Raw genomic sequence first — 23,552 nt, forward strand, 5'->3', positions numbered from 1 at the left:
AACTACAGAAGCCCACGTGCTGCAACTACTGAAGCCCGCACGCCTAGACCCCATGCTCAGCAATAAAAGAAGCCACCGCAATGAGAAGCTGTGCACTGCAAAGAAGAGTAGCCCCCACTCACCGCAGCTAGAGAAAGCCCGTGCACAGCAATGAAGACCCAACACAGCCAAACAAACAAACGAAAACAACTAAATACTCAATTTGTATTTTGGTCCAGCATTTTATTCATCAGACTCCAACCACATTTTTGAGATCAACATTTACATCATAAATATACAGAACTAGTTTAAGATAGTCTACAAATGCAAATTCCAACAATTAGAGTATGTCCAACAAGTATCCAAGATAAATAAAATGACACTTTGAGTACCAAGAACATTTAGTCTCAAAATTCTACCCTTCTTCCATAAATAATTAGGAAAAAAATGGAGTACTTCTTGTTAAATCAAAGTATACTAAAGTTAACTGACATGTAACATGTAAATAGGTCTTCCAGAGATATTAAAAACAAATATTAATAATTCAAATCCAACAATACTCTTAAAAAGATGATACATCATGATCAACTCAAACAAGGATGTACAACACTGGAAAAGCAATCCAAAATCCACACCAACAAAAGTAAGAGAAAAAAAAAAATAAGACACTGTAAATAAACATGGAAGAAGCATTTGACAAAAATCAAATACCCATTCATAACAAGAGCCTAAGTAAATTAGGAACAGAAGAGAATTCCAAAACTGGATTAAGAGTATGTATGAAAAACACACAGCTAACATAGTAAAAGACTGAATGCCTTCACCCTAGATTGCAAACAAGGGAAAGATATCTACTCTCAGCAATCAGACTCAACAATGTGCTAGATATGCTATCCAGTGCAGTAACCCAAGAAAAAGAAATAAAAGGTATAGTTAGAAAGAAGAAATTATCTCCTAGAAATCAAATGTGTTTATTTGTAGGAGACATAAAAAAGAATCTTAAGTCTGCAAAAAAGAGTCACTAGTAATAATGTGTGGATTTAGCAAAGTCACAGGGTACCAAATAAATCTATAAAAATGAATAATATATCTATATCCTAGGAGTAAACAATTAAAATGTGTAGTTTTAAAACTAGTAGCAGTAAAGTTACAGACTGGGAGAAAATGTTTGCAAACCACGTATCTGACAAATGACTAGCATCCAGCATATATAAAGAATTCTCAGCTTGAAGATGGCGGAAGAGTAAGACGCGGAGATCGCCTTCCTCCCCACGGATACACCAGAAATACATCCACACGTGGAACAACTCCTACAGAACTCCTACTGAAGGCTGGCAGAAGACCTCAGACCTCCCAAAAGGCAAGAAACTCCCCACGTAACTGGGTAGGGCAAAAGAAAAAACAGAGACAAAAGAATAAGGACGGCACCTGCACCAGTGGGAAGGAGCTGTGAAGGAGGAAAAGTTTCCACACACTAGGAAGTCCCTCCGCGGGCGGAGACTGCGGGAGGCAGAGGGGGGAGTTTCGGGACCGCGGAGTAGTGCACAGCGACGGGTGCGGAGGGCAAAGCGGGGAGATTCCTGCACAGACGATCGGTGCCGACCGGCACTCACCAACCCGAGAGGCTTGCTGCTCACCCACCGGGGCGGGCGGGGCTGCGAGCTGAGGCTCGGGTTTTGGTTTTGGACGGAGCTCAGGGAGAGGACTGGGGTTGGCGGCTTGAACATAGCCTGAAGGGGTTAGTGCACCACGACTAGCCGGGAGGGAGTTCGGGGAAAAGCCTGCACCGGCCGAAGAGGCAAGAGACTTTTTCTTCCCTCTTTGTCTCCTGGTGCGCGAGGAGAGGGGTTTAAGAGCGCTGCTTAAAGGAACTCCAGAGACGGGCGCGAGCCGCAGCTAAAAGCGCGAACCCCAGAGACGGGTGCGAGCCGCGGCTGAGGGCGCGAGCCCCCGAGACGGGCGCGAGCCGCGGCTGAAAGCGCAAACCCCAGAGACGGGCGCGAGCCGCGGCTAAAACCGCGGACCCCAGAGACGGGCGGGAGACGCTAAGGCTGCTGCTGCCGCCACCAAGGGGCCTGTGTGCGAGCACAGGTCACTCTCCACACCCCGCTTCCGCGGAGCCTGTGCAGCCCGCCACTGCCAGGTTCCCAGGATCCAGGGACAACTTCCCCGGGACAGCGCACGGCGGGCCTCAGGCTGGTGCAACGTCACGCCGGCCTCTGCCGCAACGTCACGCTGCCTCTGCCGCCCGCAGGCCGGCCCCGCACGCAGTGCCCCTCCTTCCCCCATCCCCCAACCCCCGGCCTGAGTGAGCCGGAGGCCCCGAATCAGCGGCTCCTTTAACCCCGTCCTGTCTGAGCGAAAAAACAGACGCCCTCCAGCGACCTACACGCAGAGGCAGGGCCAAATCCAAAGCTGAGCTCCTGTGAGCTGTGAAAACAAAGAAGAGAAAGGGAAATCTCTCCCAGCAGCCACAGAAGCAGCGGATTAAAGCTCCACAATCAACTTGATATACCCTGCATCTGTGGAATACCTGAATAGACAAGGAATGATCCCAAATTGAAGAGGGGGAATTTAGGAGCGAAATCTATGATTTTTTTCCCTTTTCCTCTTTTTGTGAAGGTGTACGTGTATGCTCCTGTGTGACATCTAGTCTGTATACTCTAGCTTCCACCATTTGTCCTAGGGCTCTATCCGTCCATGACTTTTTTTTTAAAATTCTTTTTCTTAATAATTAAGTTTAATTGGAATAACTTTATTATACTTTACCTTCGTTCTTTCTTTCTTTCCTTCCTTCCCTCCCTCCTTTAGACAACGAATCACCCCAAATTGAGGAGGTGGTCTCAGGGAGCAGGATTTATGATTTTTCCCCCTTTACCTCTTTTTGTGAAGGTGTATGTGTATGCTTCTGTGAAAGATTTTCTCTGTATAGCTTTGCTTCCAACATTTGTCCTAAGGTTCTATCCGTCCCTTTTTTTTTCTAAATATTTTTTAATTCAATAACTATATTATACTTTATTTTATTTTTACTGTATCATCTTTCTTTCTGTCTTTTTTTCCTTCTTTCCCTCCTTCCTTCCTTCCTCCCTCCCTCCCCCCCCTCCCTCCTTTCTTTCCTTCTTTGCTTCTTTCTTCCTTCCTTCCTTTCCTCCTTTCCTTCTTTCTTTCCTCATACTTCTACTAATTCTCTCTACTTTTTCTCCCTTTTATTCTGAGCCGTGTGGATGAAAGGCTCTTGGTGCTCCAGCCAGGAGTCAGGGCTCTGCCTCTGAGGTAGGAGAGCCAACTTCAGGACACTGGTCAACAAGAGACCTCCCAGCTCCACATAATATTAAACAGCGGAAATCTCCCAGAGACCTCCATCTTAACACCAGCACCCAGCTTCACTCAACGACCAGCAAGCCACAGTGCTGGACAACCTATGCCAAACAACTAGCAAAACAGGAACACAACCCCACCCATTAGCAGAGAGGCTGCCTAAAATCATAATAAGGCCACAGACACCCCAAAACACACCACCAGACGTGAACCTGCCCACTAGAGAGACAAGATCCAGCCTCATCCAGCACAACACAGGCACTAGTCCCCTCCACCAGGAAGCCTACACAACCCACTGAAACAACCTTAGCCACTGGAGACAGACATCAAAAACAACGGGAACTACGAACCTGCAGCCTGCAAAAAGGAGACCCCAAACACAGTAAGATAAGCAAAATGAGAAGACAGAAAAACACACAGCAGATGAAGGAGCAAGATAAAAACCCACCAGACCTAACAAATGAAGAGGAAATAGGCAATCTACCTGAAAAAGAATTCAGAATAATGATAGTAAGGATGATCCGAAATCTTGGAAGTAGAATGGACAAAATGCAAGAAACAGTTAACAAGGACCTACAAGAACTAAAGATGAAACAAGCAACGATGAACAATGCAATAAATGAAATTAAAATCACTCTAGATAGGATCAATAGCAGAATAACTGAGGCAGAAGAACGGATAAGTGACCTGGAAGATAAAGTAGTGGAAATAACTACTGCAGAGCAGAATAAAGAAAAAAGAATGAAAAGAACTGAGGACAGTCTCAGAGACCTCTGGGACAACATGAAACGCACCAACATTCGAATTATAGGGGTTCCAGAAGAAGAAGAAAGAAAGAAAGGGACTGAGAAAATATTTGAAGAGATTATAGTTGAAAACTTCCCTAATATGGGAAAGGAAATAGTTAATCAAGTCCAGGAAGCACAGAGGGTCCCATACAGGATAAATACAAGGAGAAACACGCCAAGACACATATTAATCAAACTGTCAAAAATTAAATACAAAGAAAGCATATTAAAAGCAGCAAGGGAAAAACAACAAATAACACACAAGGGAATCCCCATAAGGTTAACAGCTGATCTCTCAGCAGAAACCCTACAAGCCAGAAGGGAGTGGCAGGACATACTGAAAGTGATGAAGGAGAATAGCCTGAAACCAAGACTACTCTACCCAGCAAGGATCTCATTCACATTTGATGGAGAAATTAAAACCTTTACAGACAAGCAAAAGCTGAGAGAGTTCAGCACCACCAAACCAGCTTTACAACAAATGCTAAAGGAACTTCTCTAGACACGAAACACAAGAGAAGGAAATGACCTATAGTAGCGAACCCAAAACAATATATAAAATGGAAATAGGAACATACATCTCGATAATTACCTTAAATGTAAATGGACTAAATGCTCCCACCAAAAGACACAGATTGGCTGAATGGATACAAAAACAAGACCCTTATATATGCTGTCTACAAGAGACCCACTTCAGAACTAGAGACACATACAGACTGAAAGTAAGGGGATGGAAAAAGATATTCCATGCAAATGGAAACCAAAAGAAAGCTGGAGTAGCAATTCTCATATCAGACAAAATAGACTTTAAAATAAGGACTATTAAAAGGGACAAAGAAGGACACTACATAAGGATCAAGGGATCGATCCAAGAAGAAGATATAACAATTGTAAATATTTATGCACCCAACATAGGAGCACCTCAATACATAAGGCAAATACTAACAACCATAAAAGGGGAGATCAACAGTAACACATTCATAGTAGGGGACTTTAACACCCCACTTTCACCCATGGACAGATCATCCAAAATGAAAATAAATAAGGAAACACAAGCTTTAAATGATACATTAAACAAGATGGACTTAATTGATATTTATAGGACACTCCATCCAAAAACAACAGAATACACATTTTTCTCAAGTGCTCATGGAACATTCTCCAGGATAGATCATATCTTGGGTCACAAATCAAGCCTTGGTAAATTTAAGAAAACTGAAATTGTATCAAGCATCTTTTCCGACCACAACGCCATGAGACTAGATATCAATTACAGGAAAAGATCTGTAAAAAATACAAACACATGGAGGCTAAACAATACACTACTTAATAATGAAGTGATCACTGAAGAAATCAAAGAGGAAATAAAAAAATACCTAGAAACAAATGACAATGGAGACACAACGACCCAAAACCTATGGGATGCAGCAAAAGCAGTTCTAAGGGGGAAGCTTATAGCAATACAAGCCCACCTTAAGAAGCAGGAAACATCTCGAATAAACAACCTAACCTTGCACCTCAAGCAATTAGAGAAAGAAGAACAAAAAAACCCCAAAGCTAGCAGAAGGAAAGAAATCATAAAAATCAGATCAGAAATAAATGAAAAAGAAATGAAGGAAACAATAGCAAAGATCAATAAAACTAAAAGCTGGTTCTTTGAGAAGATAAACAAAATAGATAAACCACTAGCCAGACTCATCAAGAAAAAAAGGGAGAAGACTCAAATCAATAGAATTAGAAATGAAAAAGGAGAAGTAACAACTGACACTGCAGAAATAAAAAAAATCATGAGAGATTACTACAAGCAACTCTATGCCAATAAAATGGACAATCTGGAAGAAATGGACAAATTCTTAGAAATGCACAACCTGCCAAGACTGAATCAGGAAGAAATAGAAAATATGAACAGACCAATCACAAGCACTGAAATTGAAACTGTGATTAAAAACCTTCCAACAAACAAAAGCCCAGGACCAGATGGCTTCACAGGTGAATTCTATCAAACGTTTAGAGAAGAGCTAACACCTATCCTTCTCAAACTCTTCCAAAATATAGCAGAGGGAGGAACACTCCCAAATTCCTTCTACGAAGCCACCATCACCTTGATACCAAAACCAGACAAGGATGTCACAAAGAAAGAAAACTACAGGCCAATATCACTGATGAACATAGATGCAAAAATCCTCAACAAAATACTAGCAAACAGAATCCAACAGCACATGAAAAGGATCATACACCATGATCAAGTGGGGTTTATTCCAGGAATGCAAGGATTCTTCAATATACGCAAATCTATCAATGTGATAAACTATATTAACAAATTGAAGGAGAAAAACCATATGATCATCTCAATAGATGCAGAGAAAGCTTTCGACAAAATTCAACACCCATTTATTTATTTATTTATTTATTTATTTATTTATTTTTTTTTTTTTTTATGCGTTACGCGGGCCTCTCACTGTTGTGGCCTCTCCCGTTGCGGAGGACAGGCTCCGGACGCGCAGGCTCAGCGGCCATGGCTCACGGGCCCAGCCGCTCCGCGGCATGTGGGATCCTCCCAGACCGGGGCACGAACCCGCGTCCCCTGCATCGGCAGGCGGACTCTCAACCACTGCGCTACCAGGGAAGCCCCTCAACACCCATTTATGATAAAAACCCTCCAGAAAGTAGGCATAGAGGGAACTTTCCTAAACATAATAAAAGCCATATATGACAAGCCCACAGCAAACATCATCCTCAATGGTGAAAAACTGAAAGCATTTCCACTAAGATCAGGAACAAGACAAGGTTGCCCACTCTCACCACTCTTATTCAACATAGTTTTGGAAGTTTTAGCCACAGCAATCAGAGAAGAAAAGGAAATAAAAGGAATCCAAATCGGAAAAGAAGAAGTAAAGCTGTCACTGTTTGCAGATGACATGATACTATACATAGAGAATCCTAAAGATGCTACCAGAAAACTACTAGAGCTAATCAATGAATTTGGTAAAGTAGCAGGATACAAAATTAATGCACAGAAATCTATGGCATTCCTATATACTAATGATGAAAAATCTGAAAGTGAAATCAAGAAAACACTCCCATTTACCATTGCAACAAAAAGAATAAAATATCTAGGAATAAACCTACCTAAGGATACGAAAGACCTGTATGCAGAAAATTATAAGACACTGATGAAAGAAATTAAAGATGATACAAATAGATGGAGAGATATACCATGTTCTTGGATGGGAAGAATCAACATTGTGAAAATGACTCTACTACCCAAAGCAATCTACAGATTCAATGCAATCCCTATCAAACTACCACTGGCATTTTTCACAGAACTAGAACAAAAAATTTCGCAATTTGTATGGAAACACAAAAGACCCCGAATAGCCAAAGCAATCTTTAGAACGAAAAAAGGAGCTGGAGGAATAAGGCTCCCTGACTTCAGACTATATTACAAAGCAACAGTAATCAAGACAGTATGGTACTGGCACAAAAACAGAAAGATAGATCAGTGGAACAGGATAGAAAGCCCAGAGATAAACCCACGCACATATGGACACCTTATCTTTGATAAAGGAGGCAGGAATGTACCGTGGAGAAAGGACAGCCTCTTCAATAAATGGTGCTGGGAAAACTGGACAGGTACATGTAAAAGTATGAGATTAGATCACTCCCTAACACCATACACAAAAATAAGCTCAAAATGGATTAAAGACCTAAATGTAAGGCCAGAAACTATCAAACTCTTAGAAGAAAACATAGGAAGAACACTCTATGACATAAATCACAGCAAGATCCTTTCTGACCCACCTCCTAGAGTAATGGAAATAAAAACAAAAATAAACAAATGGGACCTAATGAAACTTCAAAGCTTTTGCACAGCAAAGGAGACCATAACCAAGACCAAAAGACAACCCTCAGAATGGGAGAAAACATTTGCAAATGAAGCAACTGACAAAGGATTAATCTCCAAAATTTACAAGCAGCTCATGCAGCTCAATAACAAAAAAACAAACAACCCCATCCAAAAATGGGCAGAAGACCTAAATAGACATTTCTCCAAAGAAGATATACAGAATGCCAACAAACACATGAAAGAATGCTCAACATCATTAATCATTAGAGAAATGCAAATCAAAACTACAATGAGATATCATCTCACACCAGTCAGAATGGCCATCATCAAAAAATCAAGAAACAATAAATGCTGGAGAGGGTGTGGAGAAAAAGGGGACACTCTTGCACTGCTGGTGGGAATGTGAATTGGTTCAGCCACTGTGGAGAACAGTATGGAGGTTCCTTAAAAAACTACAAATAGAATTACCATATGACCCAGCAATCCCACTACTTGGCATATACCCTGAGAAAACCAAAATTCAAAGAGAGTCATGTACCAAAATGTTCATTGCAGCTCTATTTACAATAGCCAGGACATGGAAACAACCTAAGCGCCCATCATCGGATGAATGGATAAAGAAGATGTGGCACATATACACAATGGAATATTACTCAGCCTTAAAAAGAAATGAAATTGAGCTATTTGTAATGAGATGGATAGACCTAGAATCTGTCATACAGAGTGAAGTAAGTCAGAAAGAAAAAGACAAATACCGTATGCTAACACATATATATGGAATTTAAGGGAAAAAAATGTCATGAAGAACCTAGGGGTAAGATAGGAATAAAGACGCAGACCTACTGGAGAACGGACTTAAGGATATGGGGAGGGGGAAGGGTGAGTTTTGACAGGGCGAGAGAGAATCATGGACATATACACACTAACAAACGTAGTAAGGTAGATAGCTGGGGGGAAGCAGCCGCAAGGCACAGGGATATTAGCTCGGTGCTTTGTGACAGCCTGGAAGGGTGGGATGGGGAGAGTGGGAGGGAGGGAGACGCAAGAGGGAAGACATATGGGAACATATGTATATGTATAGCTGATTCACTTTGTTGTAAAGCAGAAACTAACACACCATTGTAAAGCAATTATACCCCAATAAAGATGTTTAAAAAAAAAAAAAAAAAAGAATTCTCAAAACTCAGAGAGGAGAAAACAAACAAGCAAGCAGCCCAATTAGAAAATGGGCAAAAGACATGAACAGACATGTCACTGAAGAAGATATACAGAAGGCAGATAAGCACATGAAAAAAAGTTCAATATCATGAGCCATTAGGGAAATACAAATTAAAATAAAATGAGATTAGTACACACCTATCAGAAAGGCTAGAGTAAAAAATAGTGACATCAACAAATACTGGTGAAGATGTGGAGAAACTGGATCTCTCATACATTGCTGATGGGAATGTAAAATGATACAGAGACTAGAAAAAGTACAGCTTTTTCTTAGAAAATTAAACATGTATTTACAGTATCATCCAGCAGTTGCACTCTTAGGCATTTATACCAGAGGAATGAAAACTTATGTTTATACAAACACCAGCACGTGAATGTTCATAGAAGCTTTATTCAAAATAATCAAAACTGGAAACAACTCAGATGTTATTTAATGAATGAAGGGTTAAGCAAACTGTGGTATATCCATGCCATGGAACGCTTACTCAGCAATAAAAGGTGCAAGCTTGGTATATGCAACAACTTGGATGAATCTCAAGGAAATTATGCTAAGTGGAAAAGAACCAATCCCAAAAGGTTACATACTGCATGAGTCCATTTATATAACATTCTTGAAATGACAAATTACAGAGATGGAGAACAGATTTGTGGTTTGCAGAGGCTAGGGACAGGGTGAGGTTTGGAGGTGTCTTTGTTTATACAAAAGTAGTACAATGGTTCCTTATGATGAAACTGTTCTACACCTTCACTGTAGTAATGGTCACAGACACCCACACATGATAAAACTGCCTAAAACTAAATACACACAAACAAATGAGTGCATGTAAAACTGGTGAAATCTAAATAAGATCTGTAGGTTCTATCAATGTTGATTTCCTAGTAGTGATATTTACTATAGTTATGCTATACCTTACCAATGGGAGAAAATGGGTAAAGGGTACACAGGATCTCTCTATATTATTTCCTACAACTGTGTTCACATTACAATCTCAAAATTAAAACAAAATTTTTAAATAATAGCATTTACAGTAACATCAAAAATATATAATTATTAGTTAAATTTAATAAAATTATGTACAATCTCTGTTCACTGAAAACCAAAATAATGTTGCTGAGAGAAATTAAAGAAGACAAATAAATGGAGAGAGAGACCATGTTCATCAATGAGAAGATTCCATTTCATTAAAATGGCAATTCTTCCCCAAACCTATATTCAGTGAAATCCCAATAAAAATTCCAGAGGCTTTCTAAAAATGGAAATTTACAAGTTGATTCTAAAATTTATATACAGAAACGTAAAGAACCTAAATTAACTATAGCAATTTTTTTTAAAAAGACCACAGTTAAAAACTTATGACCTATTTCAAAACTACTGTAATGAAGACAGTACAGTACTGGTATAAAGGTAAACATACAGATTAATTAAACAAAATAAAATCCAGAAATAGGCTTAAACAAATACAGTCACCTGATTTTTTACAAAGGTACCAGGATGATTCAATGGGAAAAGATGTCTTTTTAAGAAATGATACTGGATCGACTGAATACCAACATGTGGAAAAATGAACATCAACCTTTATCTCACACCATACACAAAAATTAACTTGAAATGGATCACAGACCTACATGTAACAGCTAAAACTATAAAATCTGTAGAAGAAAATATAGAAGAAAATCTATGCGACCTTGGGGTAGACAAAGACTTAGAACACGTGAATCATAAAAAAAATATCAATTCGTTAAATTTATAAAACTTAAAAACCTTTGCTCTTATAAAGCACTCTACAAAAACAAAAAAGGCAAACCATAGAAGAGGAGAAATTATTTGCAACACAGCTGACAAAGGACTTTGATCTAAAATGTATAAAGTACCCTCAGAATTCAATAAGAAGACAATTATAAAAAGGGGAGACGAGTTGAAGAGATCTCACAATAAAAAGACATAATTGGTGAAAGGCACATCACATGATGATTATGATGCTCACATTAGTCATGAGAGAAAAGCACAGTAAAACACCAGTGAGATACCCCTATATACTTATCAGAATGACTAAAATTTCGTGTAACACTCTTATAGAGTGAAAAACAGTGATATCTTTTCAGGAGTATTTTTTTTTCCTAGCATGCAAACTTTGACCATGATTATTCCCTAGGAAATAATTTTAACTGCTTTAAAATCATTCATTTTCATCTATGATTCTAAATGCCCCTTTCTTTTACAAAAGAATAAAATTAATGTATTAATAAAAAAAGAATGACTAAAATTTGAAAAGCTAACAAGATCATGTGTTTGCAAAGATGTGAAGCAACTGGACTTCTCATACACTACTGGTGGAACAGTAAAATGGAATAATCACTTTGGAAACAGTTTTCAGTTTCTCAAAAAGCTAAACATTCATCTACTACGCCACCTGCGAAGAACAGTTAACACTGAGTTAACACTGCTTACTCCTTGTATTTCTCCAAGGGAACCATCACTGCCCCCTGGCCAGTACTTAGGAATGTGGTCTTTAGAGTTTCCTTTATATTAGGTATTGATGATTTTGTTACATACTCCTAGAGCAACCATACCCACTGGCTTGTCCGACTGCTTTGCAGAAACATGACTGACGATGTGAACCCAAGTTTCACTTGCTATGGCTGGCTGCATATCAGGATGTGTCTATGTGACCAGATCCCCATAAAAGCCTCAGATCCTGAGACTCAAACGGGCTTCCCTGGACAGAAATGTTCCACACATATTCCTGCAGTTCACCACCAGAGAGAAATCATGTCCTGTGTGCTCACACAAGGAAGGACCAGGAGGCCTAGGCCATTACTCCCTAACCACCAACACATTTATTTTTCCTGCTGTTTACTCTGTACTTTTTGTTGTAATAAATCTTAGCCATTAGTATAAATTGCTTTCGAGTCTTATGAGTCCTTCTGGCAAATCATCGAAGAAAACATCACTTAATCATCCCACTCCTAGGTATTTACCCTCCCCAAAAAACAAAAACTTATACCCACACAAAGACTAGTACACAAATTGTTCATAGCAGTTTTATTTGCAAGGGACAGAAACTGGAAACAACACCAAAATGTCCATCAACAGATGAACAGATTAACAAATTGGGATATATCCAAACAATGGGATACTAATCAGAAAAAAAAAAAGGAAAGACTATTAATATATACAACTACATCAACACAACTCAAAATCATTATGCTGAGGGAAAGAAGCCAGATACAAGAGTATACCCAGTACGATCTCATTTATATGAAATTCCAGAAAATGAAAAATAATCTATAATGACAGAAAGTATACCTGTGGTTGTGTACAGCTAGGGCTGTAAGGAGGGATGGAATGCAGCAGAGGATGAGGAAAGCCTTGGGGATGATGGAAAATTTCTAAACCTTGATTGTATCTTTCAAAACTCACTGAATTGTACACTTTATATCCCTGTCTCAGGTTCTACTATTAAGGAACCTGATCTAAGACAGATACATTTGGTAGGAGGATGCTGAGGAAGTTTCCTGTGTAATGGATTTGACTTCTCTTATAAGGCAGTGAAGTCATTTGCTGGAGAGCAGAATTTATCAGAAGTTTGAGGAGACTGGCAAAGGTCTGAAATAGCCACAGGAAAAATGGAAGAACTATCTGACCAGAAAAAACAAGAAGAGAGTCTGGCTATGGATGGTCCATTTGATACTGGTAATCATGAAACTGTACTGGTATCAATAAATTCTTGTTTAACTCCTTTTAGCAGTACATGGTACTCACCTGCAGGGAAAGAGGGAAAGATGGCTGGATTTGTACAGGACTGAGTTTTGTCAGATAAATCCAACAAATGTACACGAGAGAAAGGAAGATGTGGTAGGCAGAATAATGGCCTCCAAAAATATATACCCCCTAATCCCTAGAACCTGAGAATATGTCATCTTACATGGCAAAAGGGAGCCGGCAGATATGACTAAATTAAGAATTTTGAGATGGGGATTATTATGGATTATCTAGGTAGGCCCAAAGTAATCCCAAGGGTCCTTATAAATGGGAGAAGGTGGCAAGATGGAAGGAAGCACAACCCAAAGAATGCAGGCAGGCTCTAGAAGCCAGACAAGGCAAGGCAATGAATTCTCTTCTAGAGCCTCCAGGAAGAATATAGCCTTGCTGACACTTTGATTTTAGCCCAGTGAGATCCATTTTAGACTTCAGACTTCCAGAACCATAAGATAATTTATATTGTTTTAAGTGATAAAGTCTGTGTAATTTGTTACAGCAGCCATAAAGAACTAATACAGGAGATTAAGCAAGAATTTTTCTAAAAATACTGTAGCATCTATACTGGATAAGAAGGAAAGTAAATGAAGGAGATGGCTAATGGAGAAACAGAGGGGTCAATGACAGCAATAAAGAAGGAGATGAAGAAGTATAGCTAAATGGCATTTTAAAAATAACTTTTATAAAAAGAGAGTGGATAAAAAATACTCCAAAAACAGTAATAGAGGGCAAAGAGACTAACACCACCATTTTATGAGCAGTAAATGTTTCTTACTCCTCTTTGCATCCCAAATACCAAGCACAAGGCCTGCACAGAGTCAGTGTGCAATTAAAGTCTGAGGTGTAAATGAAGTTTTTTTATATCAGTCTTATCACAAGCTGCTCCTAAAAAAGCAGATATAAAACCTGAAGGCCAACAGAAGAAAGATGAATTATGAAGGGAGCAAAGCTAGTTAGAGGCAGAACTGAAGTGGAAGAAAGAGCTTGACGTCCCATATCTTCCTGGATATCACATGCCACCACTTTTAGGAAAATCAACAAATGAAACCTTAAAAAGGGCTTTAAAAGATTTTCAATATTCCCATATTCCAACTCTGCACACAGCAACAAAAAGTGGAAAAGGGTTAGAAGTAGTAAATCTAAATGACTATTTACTTGTTAAAGGTTTTCATATACTAAGTATAGTAAGAATGCTTTCCACTTCCCTCTTCTGTCCCCAAAGCAGTAGTACGACATGATATACTGAACATATATTATTTATCTTCCACCCAGCAACATTTCCCTTAGGGCAACCACCCCTCCCATTCCACATAGCCTGCTAATCAGGGTGCTCACCTATAGTCCATCACAAGGTTACAAACATAACTCAGTCTAACCAATCAAAGTACCCCACCTTCCAGGTCAAAGTGAATGCTGCAGGTCAGTCAAAAACCCTATCCAAGATTTTCTGCCACAACTAGTAGAAGAAATCGCCTTTTGCTTAAAGAAAATAAAGCTGGAGCTGCCAGCAGCCTTAGTCCTCAGCCACAGGCAATAAACCCACACTCAGAGGAAAAGAGAAGCAAGAAGATTTGATGACATTATTATAATCCCTGGGTCCAACTGATCAATTCCAAGCCTTATCCTTCTATTTTTGGTTCACTACTTTAAAGGAGATTTCTCTCTGTTACAAGAGCAAAAATACTCATTAAAAAGTGCAGGAAACAATTGTCTCTAGAACTTAAATATGATATACAACCCAAGCTAAGTGACTGTTTCTATAACCAAAAGTAGAGCTCTTCAGAAATCACAAGTATGATTGCTTTCTTCCTCCTGTCTAAGCTTCTTACTACTGTTCATTAGAAAAAAGATTCTTTTACAAAAAGCTGTATCTGGTCCCTGAAAATGTCTAAGAAAAAACTAGATGGATTTTATAGAGAAGATATCTGCATTGGGTAGAAGAACAGATCCTTGATCTCTAAGGTACCACCTAATTCAAATATTCTCTATTGCCTTTTCTTTGTACAGCCACCAACAATCTAAAGAAGCTCAGAACAGTCAAAAGTCTACAGATGCACCAAGATACTCTCTAATTCATAATGTATGCATAGGTATGAGACAAACCCAAATCCAAGTCCCAACTCACAAGCCAATTTTACTCAGTTTCCAGTACATGTAGTCAGAGTGAAAAAAGAGAAGAGAAATATATACCTTCCCCCAAAGGACTGATCAAAGAAAACAAGAATAAATAATAAATAATTTTCAGCACCCGGATAATAACTTCCAGGTTGCTGGTCAAAAAAATGCCAAAAAGATGAAACTAAACAGGGTGACCAAATAATAAGGGGTTTTTAAAAATTACTTTAGCACACAGAAATAAAATGGTTTGCTAATTATACTCATACCTTATTTTTCTTATTGAGGTATAGTTGATGTACAATATTATACAAGTTTCAGGTGTACAACACAGTGATTCACAATTTTTAAAGGTTATATTCCACTTATAGTTATTATAAAATATTGGCTATATTCCCTATATTGTACTATATATCTTTGCAGCTTGTTTATTTTACACATAGTAGTTTGTACCTCTTACCTCTTACCAAAATTAAAATTACCTTTTTAATTTTGGCATTTTTATTCAAATTAATAAAAAAGTCCTCACTCCCTATAAATTGCTAACAGTTTTACCTTGCTTCTTGTCTTCACTTTTGATTTGCTCTTCTGTTTTCTTTTCAACTTCTTCTTATTTAAAATTTTCTTATTCCTAAAAATGTAAAAAAAAAAGGAGAATAAAAGAATTATGGAAGTTCATATTTTAGAACATATAAAGCTATTAAAAATAGGTACTTCCAAAACAGATGAATAATTCTTGTATAAACTTTCTATGAAACAATATACTCTAGATGTACATATAAGATACTAACATACAATATAGCTATTGACATGACAGCAAAATACTGGATGGCTAAGAAATACACATTAAATTATTTTTTAAACGTGAATTCTGCAAATACTTTTATAAAATTGTAAAAAGCCATCAAATGAAATTTTTAAAACTTTATTCAAAAGTGGGGCTGCTAATAAATACCAGTTATGTCCCCTTCCCAGAAAAATGTGCTCTTTGTAGTAGTCAGGGCTACAGTGCAAAAAGGGTCAGGAGTCCATTTTTACTAAATTACTACAGGAAAACTCCAACTCATACACTTCTCATATCCAGCAGCCAGTTTTTCATAACATCACAGCCCTAAGACCAAATTATTCTTTAAGAAAAAGGAAGCCCCTGAATGACTTTGAGAAAAGTTTTTAATGTGGCTAAGAATTAATGGAAGAAACCCAAATCGAGGAAAATGTATTTTCATCTCATTTAATACTTTTTTACATCTACCATGCTGAAGTGCACACTGCTAGGTACGTAAGACATAAGATGGAAAGGACAGTTCTTTTCCTCAAGGAGCTCAGAGACCTGGATGAAAAGCATAGTTTAAGGATCCAGCAAAAGGATGCTACTGCTATAACAAAGACAAAAGGTGAAGCAGAGGAGGAGGAGGAAGAGGAAAAGGGAAGGATTTGCGGAGGAGGAGAAGGGAGAGACTCCAGATGTTACAGAGGTCAGGTCCTTAACACTTGGTAACTAATGTAGTGGAAGTTGTGACCAAATAAAAAAGTCGTAAGGCTAGGTCACTTGGAGGTAGGGATGTCATTCACAAAGCAGGGAAGTCAAGGGGAAGAATTAGTTTGCAGAAGGAAAAAATGAGTTCGATTTTGAAAATGTTTGACTTCAAGACACTAAAACGTCAACAAAATACACATGAACAAGCATATGAAAAATTTATCCTTGACACTATCTTCAGCTTCATACTTTAAACTAAAAAAATCACAAAATCTTATCAATTATATCTTGTAAGCAGTTCTTGAATCTATCTACATCACCTCTACTGCTGATATGCTAATAATGTAAGTAACCCCTACCTCCTGCCTGGACCACTGCGAAAGCTTCACAAAAAAGCTTCATTTCTGCACATCCACGTCTGCCCCTCTTCAATCCATTTTTCATATAAGCACTCAAGTCAACTTTTAAAAAACAAACGAATAGGTAATTCTCCCACTATAAACTCTATTAATATATTCTCAGTTCTCTTAGATAAAGACCAAAAGCACTGACGTGGTTTAAAAGATCCTCTACTAACATCTGACTTCCACCAGTCTCTCCCACCTCGTTTTGCATCCTTCTCCAACTTGTTCGTCACATTCCAGCCACAAGGACTATTTATTCCGTTGTTTGAACCTGCTAATAAGCTCCTTAGCAGCTTTTTCTAAGGGGCTTTTTCTCCCTCTTCCGAGAATTCTATCCCACATCTCTTGCTAACCCCTATTCATCTTTGAGGTCCCAGTATAAGTGTCACTTACTCAGGAGTATCCCAGACTAGTCTAGTTTCCCTAACATCCGTTCTCATTTCATCTTATACTTGTGTCTCATTGTGTAACCTACAACTGTATGTTTGGAATTACTTGTTTAATGCATCACTCACCAAGCTGTAAGCTCCAAGAGAGCAGAGGCCAAATCATTCTTGTTCACTGCTCCAGCCTCTGTGCTCAGAAAAGTACCTGAAACAAAGTACTCAACAGTACTTTGAGAGACAGAGAAAATGGGAGGAAGGAGAGAGGACAGGGAGAAGAGAAGGAAGTTCAGAGCTATAGCTACCAGCCTTACTTAGAGAGAAAAATAAGCAGAGGGCCAAGGATGGATCCATATCCACCAGAACACAGGCACCAGTCCCCTCCACCAGGAAGCCTACACAACCAACTGAACAAACGTTAGCCACTGCGGACAGACACCAAAAACAACGGGAACTACGAACCTGGAGCCTGCAAAAAGGAGACCCCAAACACAGTAAGATAAGCAAAATGAGAAGACAGAAAAACCCACAGCAGATGAAGGAGCAAGATAAAAACCCACCAGACCTAACAAATAAAGAGGAAATAGGCAGTCTACCTGAAAAAGAATTCACAATAATGATAGTAAAGCTGATCCAAAATCTTGGAAACAGAATAGATAAAATGCAAGAAACATTTAACAAGGACCTAGAAGAACTAAAGATGAAACAAGCAATGATGAACACCACAATAAATGAAATTGAAAATACTCTAGATGGGATCAATAGCAGAATAACTGAGGCAGAAGAACGGATAAGTGACCTGGAAGATAAAATAGTGGAAATGACTACTACAGAGCATAATAAAGAAAAAAGAATGAAAAGAATTGAGGACAGTCTCAGAGACCTGTGGGACAACATTAAACGCACCAACATTTGAATTATAGGTGTTCCAGAAGAAGAAGAGAAAAAGAAAGGGACTGAGAAAATATTTGAAGAGATTATAGTTGAAAACTTCCCTAATATAGGAAAGGAAATAGTTAATCAAGTCCAGGAAGCACAGAGAGTCCGATACAGGATAAATCGAAGGAGAAATACGCCAAGACACATATTAATCAAACTGTCAAAAATTAAATACAAAGAAAACGTATTAAAAGCAGCAAGGGAAAAACAACAAATAACACACAAGGGAATCCCCATAAGGTTAACAGCTGATCTTAAAGCAGAAACTCTGCAAGCCAGAAGGGACTGGCAGGACATACTTAAAGTGATGAAGGAGAAAAACCTGCAACCAAGATTACTCTACCCAGCAAGCATCTCATTCAGATTTGATGGAGAAATTAAAACCTTTACAGACAAGCAAAAGCTGAGAGAGTTCAGCACCACCAAACCAGCTTTACAACAAATGCTAAAGGAACTTCTCTAGGCAAGAAACACAAGAAAAGGAAAAGACCTACAATTACAAACCCAAAACAATTAAGAAAATGGGAATAGGAACATACATATCGATAATTACCTTAAATGTAAATGGATTAAATGCTCCCACCAAAAGACACAGACTGGCTGAATGGATACAAAAACAGGACCCATATATATGCTGTCTACAAGAGACCCACTTCAGACCTAGAGACACATACAGACTGAAAGTAAGGGAATGGAAAAAGATATTCCATGCAAATGGAAACCAAAAGAAAGCTGGAGTAGCAATTCTCATATCAGACAAAATAGACTTTAAAATAAAGACTATTATAAGAGAGAAAGAAGGACACTACATAATGAACAAGGGATTGATCTAGGAAGAAGATATAACAATTGTAAATATTTATGCACCCAACATAGGAGCACCTCAATACATAAGGCAAATACTAACAGCCATAAAAGGGGATATCGACAGTAACACATTCATAGTAGGGGACTTTAACACCCCACTTTCACCAATGGACAGATCATCCAAAATGAAAATAAATAAGGAAACACAAGCTTTAAATGATACATTAAACAAGATGGACTTAATTGATATTTATAGGACACTCCATCCAAAAACAACAGAATACACATTTTTCTCAAGTGCTCATGGAACATTCTCCAGGATAGATCATATCTTGGGTCACAAATCAAGCCTTGGTAAATTTAAGAAAATGGAAATTGTATCAAGTATCTTTTCCGACCACAACGCTATGACACTAGATTATCAATTACAGGAAAAGATCTGTAAAAAATACAAACACATGGAGGCTAAGCAATACACTACTTAATAACGAAGTGATCACTGAGGAAATCAAAGAGGAAATCAAAAAACAGCTACAAACAAATGACAATGGAGACACGATGACCCAAAACCTATGGGATGCAGCAAAAGCAGTTCTAAGAAGGAAGTTAATAGCAATAAAATCCTAACTTAAGAAACAGGAAACATCTCGAATAAAACAACCTAACCTTGCACCTAAAGCAACTAGAGAAACAAAAAAACCCCAAAGTTAGCAGAAGGAAAGAAATCATAAAAACCAGGTCAGAAATAAATGAAAAAGAAATGAAGGGAACAACAGCAAAGATCAATGAAACAAAAAGCTGGTTCTTTGAGAAGATAAACAAAATTGATAAACCATTCGCCAGACTCAACAAGAAAAAAAGGAAGACTCAAATCAACAGAATTAGAAATGGAAAAGGAGAAGTAACAACTGACACTGCAGAAATACAAAAGATCATGAGAGAATACTACAAGCAAGTCTATGCCAATAAAATGGACAACCTGGAAGAAATAGACAAATTCTTAGAAATGCAAAACCTGCCAAGACTGAATCAGGAAGAAATAGAAAATATGAACAGACCAATCACAAGCACTGAAATTGAAACTGTGATTAAAAAATCTTCCAACAAACAAAAGCCCAGGACCAGATGGCTTCACAGGCGAATTCTATCAAACATTTAGAGAAGAGCTAACACCTGTCCTTCTCAAACTCTTCCAAAATATAGCAGAGGGAGGAACACTCCCAAACTCATTCTACGAGGCCACCATCACCTTGATACCAAAACCAGACAAGGAGGTCACAAAGAAAGAAAACTACAGGCCAGTTATCACTGAACATAGATGCAAAATGAATATAGATGCATAGATGCAAAAATCCTCAACAAAATACTAGCAAACAGAATCCAACAGCACATTAAAAGGATCATACACCATGATCAATTGGGGTTTATTCCAGGAATGCAAGGATCCTTCAATATACGCAAATCAATCAACGTGATACACCATATTAACAAACTGAAGGAGAAAAACCATATGATCATCTCAATAGATGCAGAGAAAGCTTTCGACAAAATTCAACACCCATTTATGATAAAAACCCTGCAGAAAGTAGGCATAGAGGAAACTTTCCTCAACATAATAAAGGTCATATATGAAAAACCCACAGCCAACATTGTCCTCAATGGTGAAAAACTGCAACCATTTCCACTAAGATCAGGAACAAGACAAGGTTGCCCACTCTCACCACTCTTATTCAACATAGTTTTGGAAGTTTTAGCCACAGCAATCATAGAAGAAAAGGAAATAAAAGGAATCCAAATCGGAAAAGGAGTAAAGCTGTCACTGTTTGCAGATGACATGATAGTATACATAGAGAATCCTAAAGATGCTACCAGAAAACTACTAGAGCTAATCAATGAATTTGGTAAAGTAGCAGGATACAAAATTAATGCACAGAAATCTCTGGCATTCCTTTACACTAATGATGAAAAATCTGAAAGTGAAATTAAGAAAACACTCCTATTTACCACTGCAACAAAAAGAAAATAAATCTAGGAATAAACCTACGTAAGGAGACAAAAGACCTGTATGCGGAAAATTATAAGACACTGATGAAAGAAATTAAAGATGATACAAATAGATGGAGAGATATACCATGTTCTTGGATTGGAAGAATCAACATTGTGAAAATGACTCTACTCCCCGAAGCAATCTACAGATTAAATGCAATCCCTATCAAACTACCACTGGCATTTTTCACAGAACTAGAACAAAAAATTTCACAATTTGTATGGAAACATAAAAGACCCAGAAGAGTCAAAGCAATCTTGAGAATGAAAAACAGAGCTGGAGGAATCAGGCTCCCTGACTTCAGACTATACTACAAAGCAACAGTAATCAAGACAGTATGGTACTGGCACAAAAACAGAGAGATAGATCAGTGGAACAGGATAGAAAGCCCAGAGATAAACCCATGCACATAGGGTCACCTTATCTTTGATGAAGGAGGCAAGAGTATACAATGGAGAAAAGGCAGCCTCTTCAATAAGTGGTGCTGGAAAAACTGAACAGGTGCATGTAAAAGTATGAGATTAGATCACTCCCTAACAGCATACACAACAATAAGCTCAAAATGGATTAAAGACCTAAATGTAAGGCCAGAAACTATCAAACTCTTAGAGGAAAACATAGGCAGAACACTCCATGACATAAATCACAGCAAGATCCTTTTTGACCCACCTCTTAGAGAAATGGAAATAAAAACAAAAATAAACAAATGGGACCTAATGAAACTTCAAAGCTTTTCCACAGCAAAGGAAACCATAAACAAGACCAAAAGACAACCCTCAGAATGGGAGAAAATATTTGCAAATGAAGCAACTGACAAAGGATTAATCTCCAAAATTTACAAGCAGCTCATGCAGCTCAATAACAAAAAAAACAAACAACCCAATGCAAAAATGGTCAGAAGACCTAAATAGACATTTCTCCAAAGAAGATATACAGACTGCCAACAAACACATGAAAGGATGCTCAGCATCATTAATCATTAGAGAAGTGCAAATCAAAACTACAATGAGATCTCATTCTCACTGGTGTCAGAATGGCCATCATCAAAAAATCTAGAAACAATAAATGCTGGAGAGGGTGTGGAGAAAAGTGAACACTCTTGCACTGCTGGTGGGAATGTGAATTGGTACAGCCACTAAGGAGAACAGTATGGAAGTTCCTTAAAAAACTACAAATAGAACTACCATATGACCCAGCAATCCCCACTACTGGGCATATACCCTGAGAATACCATAATTCAAAAAGAGTCATGTACCAAAATGTTCATTGCAGCTCTATTTACAATAGCCGGGAGATGGAAACAACCTAATTGTCTATCATCGGATGAATGGATAAAGAAGATGTGGCACGTATATACAATGGAATATTACTCAGCCATAAAAAGAAATGAAATTGAGCTATTTGTAATGACGTGGATGGACCCAGAGTCTGTCATACAGAGTGAAGTTAGTCAGAAAGAGAAAGACAAATACCATATGCTAACACATATATATGGAATTTAAGAAAAAAAATGTCATGAAGAACCTAGGGGTAAGACAGGAATAAAGACACAGACCTACTAGAGAATGGACTTGAGGATATGGGGAGGGGGAAGGGTAAGCTGTGACAAAGTGAGAGAGTGGCATGGACATGTATACACTACCAAATGTACAATAGATAGCTAGTGGGAAGCAGCTGCATAGCACAGGGATTTCAGCTCGGTGCTTTGTGACCACCTAGAGGGTTGGGATAGGGAGGGTGGGAGGGAGGAAGACACAAGGGGGAAGAGATATGGGAACATATGTATATGTATAAATGATTCACTTTGTTATAAAGCAGAAACGAACACACCATTGTAAAGCAATTATTCTTCAATAAAGATGTAAAATAAATAAATAAATAAATAAAATTAAATAAAATAAAGGATATCTAGCCAGAAATGTCCATTAAGGAATTATCCATGGGAGTATTTTACTCAGATTTTGGTGCAAAGGAGGTAATGAAAATCATGTATGTAGATGGGATTTCCCCAAGATAGCATGCTACAAAAGAAAAGAGAAAGAGAGTAATAGTATCAAATGCTACACATGAACAGATATACCTCCTCACATAATATATTCAACTATGAGCAAAAAATATTTATTTCAACATTTTCCCTTTCAGCACCTGCATCAGTGCCTGACACATCATGGATGTTCAAGAAATATCAGGTGAATAAACAAGTTGATGAAAAGCAATGAGTATTTTTCATGTGTGGTTTAGGAAACCAACTTTCCTTTATACTAAAAGTTTACTTAAGTGAAATCAGTTATTTGAGCAAAAGGAATATGTAAATGCTAAAAGGTTAGCCCTTTCTATACAATTTAGAAAAGCACGAAGTTTCATTCAAAACCAATCTTCCGAGAAACAGAATTTATAAATATAAATTAAGATGAATTTCCTGAAGCCTACTTATCACGGACTTAAATTTTCCAAAGCATATAATAATACT

General features: G+C 38.1%; 1 protein-coding gene across 1 annotated transcript in view; it reads right to left on the reverse strand.

The window, feature by feature from the left end:
* MYCBP2 (MYC binding protein 2) overlaps positions 1–23,552 on the reverse strand; it is a 279,990-nt gene that overhangs the window by 230,978 nt on the left and 25,460 nt on the right. The window contains 1 exon segment of the mRNA XM_032611171.1: positions 15,581–15,656. Coding sequence (XP_032467062.1) covers positions 15,581–15,656 — 76 coding nt within the window.

Source organism: Phocoena sinus, chromosome 18 (genome assembly GCF_008692025.1).
Source record: "Phocoena sinus isolate mPhoSin1 chromosome 18, mPhoSin1.pri, whole genome shotgun sequence".
Classification (NCBI taxonomy): Eukaryota; Metazoa; Chordata; class Mammalia; order Artiodactyla; family Phocoenidae; genus Phocoena; species Phocoena sinus.